Genomic DNA, 2521 nt, shown 5'->3' with positions numbered 1-2521 from the left:
CCCCACTGGTGGACCTCCTGATGGCACCTGGTATTTCTGGCCACTGTGTGACACAGAGTGTTGGACTGGATGGGCCTTTGGCCTGATCCAACATTGGCATCTCTTATGTTCTTATGTTCTTATGTTCTTAACAACCCACCAGGGACATAATAATCTTTTGGCATGAAACTGCTAAAATCAGCACTTTTCAAAACCAGAACTATCATTTATTGCCATTTCTTCCCTTGAGAGACCACAATAGCATGGCTGGTAGACTATATTCAGCTTGGTGAACACACACGAACACATGAAGCTGCCTTATACTGAATCAGACCCTTGGTCTATCAAAGTCAGTATTGTATACTCAGACTGGCAGTGGCTCTCCAAGGTCTCAGGCAGAGGTCTTTCGCATCACCTACTGCCAGATCTTTTAACTGGAGAGACCGAGGATGGAACCTAGGACCTTCTGCATGCCAAGCTGATGCTCTACCACTGAGCCACAGCACCTCCCAAATTGTTTCAGAATGTTCCATTTACCTGATGATAGTTTCCTCCTACACTGCAGATGGATCTCTGTCCTCAGCAACAGCAAAGAAGAGGCCCTGAATGTGGCATTCAAACGGTCACCAGGCCAGGAAGGGAGCAGTATGGAAGACCTAACTGGAGCAATCATTGAGGAGATAAAGCGCATGCCAGGAAACAGCATGTGCTGTGACTGCTCAGCATCAGGTATAAAAGTAGATGTTAGCTAATCCACTCTCCACACAACCATCTTGGTATACAGCAAACAAAGATGTCCAGTGACCAGACTGTAGACATGCCAACACTAATGCCATGCAGGTTTCATACATTGCCTGACAGTTTGGCTTTAACTCTGCCTTCTGCCATTTGGCCCATAATGACAGAAAGGAGCAATCCTGTACAGGTAATTCTCCAGCCAGGATCTTGCTGAAGTCTCTTTGTTATCCTTTCAGCCAGCAGCCTCCCACTCCAACTACCTGGCCTGTATACCAGGAGCTTCAGGTTTTTATGAAGTTACAATCCACACCAGATCCTCAATTTATCATACGTTTTACTCTCCCTGTCCTTCTGAAAAGGATTCTGCTAGACTTCTTCATGGTGAAAAAACAGGCTGAGTGCCTGTAAAAGGAAAAGAAATATTTTAATTCTGTATGGAATTGTAGTGTCCAGTACAATTGGTCTTGGAGTAGATACAGGGAGGAAATGTCCCACTAATGAGCATTGTTCCTCCTTCCCATCCTGTTCAGCAGCCCGGCACTGAATTTGAAGGCTCTGACTTATTATTGAGAGTTATGAGAGGTTGTGAGGTAAAAACACGAAGATTATCCATCATATTGTCCATACTTTTGGGCAAGGTGGAGCATGACCATATCCGTGTGTTTTCTGATTTCACAGACCCAGCATGGCTCTCCATTAATTTAGGAATTCTGATCTGCATCGAATGTTCTGGGATTCATCGGGAGATGGGTGTCCACCACTCACGCATTCAGTCACTAGCCTTGGATAAGCTGTCAACCTCAGAGCTTCTGGTGAGGAATTGATGGTGCATCCTTCCTTCAGATGCCAGGACAGAATTTACCCCTTCTGGTGCAAATAGGATTACCAACTCTGGATTGTGAAATCCCTGGAGATTTGGGGTGGAGCCCAGGGAGGGGGAAATGCACAGCAGGGATGTGATGCCATAGAGACTGCCTTCTACTTCAGGGGAACTGATCTATGTAGTCTGGAGATCTTCAGGTCACACCTGGAGGTTGGCAAACCTAGATGCAAATTATTAATTTTCTTTGTTTTATTACGTTTCAATATAACCTTAAACGGTCAACCCATAGATCCCATAATATTTCTTTAGTTAAACGATCTGTTTCACACCTTAAGCAATTATTTTATTCCAGAGGGAATCAATATTTACCGGGAGCCATAAAGATCTTTGAACCCAAAATTCTCCCTCAATTATTATATGGCATTCCCGTTTGGATAACGGGCTTTCATAGCAATCTTGAAACACTACAGGCCTGTCTTTTTCGCCAACTTCTAGGCGTTTCTAACTGTATCCCATAGTCCTCTCTTTGTTTAGAATTGGGCCAACATTTTATAGATACTAAATGTTGGTTATTAACTTTTAAATATTGGTTGAAAATACACTTCAGATCGGCGCCAAATTCTTTCATCTCACATTTAAAAAATGACGCTTATAGCGTAACCTGGTTGGCATCTATTGAGAAGAAAATTAGTCAAATCGGTTTCTTCTTAGAATATTTCTATTCACTGGATGAAGTCTCTATTTTCCAGATTATCAAACGGAGACTGCTTGACCTTGAATTCCGAATGTTATGTCTTGCACAATTTTGCATATTTTCTCAGGCTCCGTTAAATCTCCCAATTCAATATGGCCAGATGGCCCATTATCTCCACAACTTAGTTCAGCCTTCGCACCGTAGAGCCTTTACATTAGCCCGTCTAAATGTTTTCCCTTCAAAAATGCTCTCAGGTCGGTTTAATAAAATCCCCCTACATGAAAGGT

General features: G+C 43.0%; 1 protein-coding gene across 1 annotated transcript in view; it reads left to right on the top strand.

Moving 5' to 3' along the window:
• LOC107107847 (arf-GAP with SH3 domain, ANK repeat and PH domain-containing protein 2-like) overlaps positions 1-2521 on the top strand; it is a 54337-nt gene that overhangs the window by 27191 nt on the left and 24625 nt on the right. The window contains exons 14-15 of the mRNA XM_015408197.1: positions 545-708; positions 1396-1529. Coding sequence (XP_015263683.1) covers positions 545-708; positions 1396-1529 — 298 coding nt within the window. The remainder of the gene's footprint in view (positions 1-544; positions 709-1395; positions 1530-2521) is intronic.

This window comes from Gekko japonicus, unplaced genomic scaffold (genome assembly GCF_001447785.1).
Source record: "Gekko japonicus isolate JY-2015 unplaced genomic scaffold, Gekko_japonicus_V1.1 scaffold211, whole genome shotgun sequence".
NCBI lineage: Eukaryota > Metazoa > Chordata > Lepidosauria > Squamata > Gekkonidae > Gekko > Gekko japonicus.
This window is presented reverse-complemented; position numbering and strand designations above follow the sequence as displayed.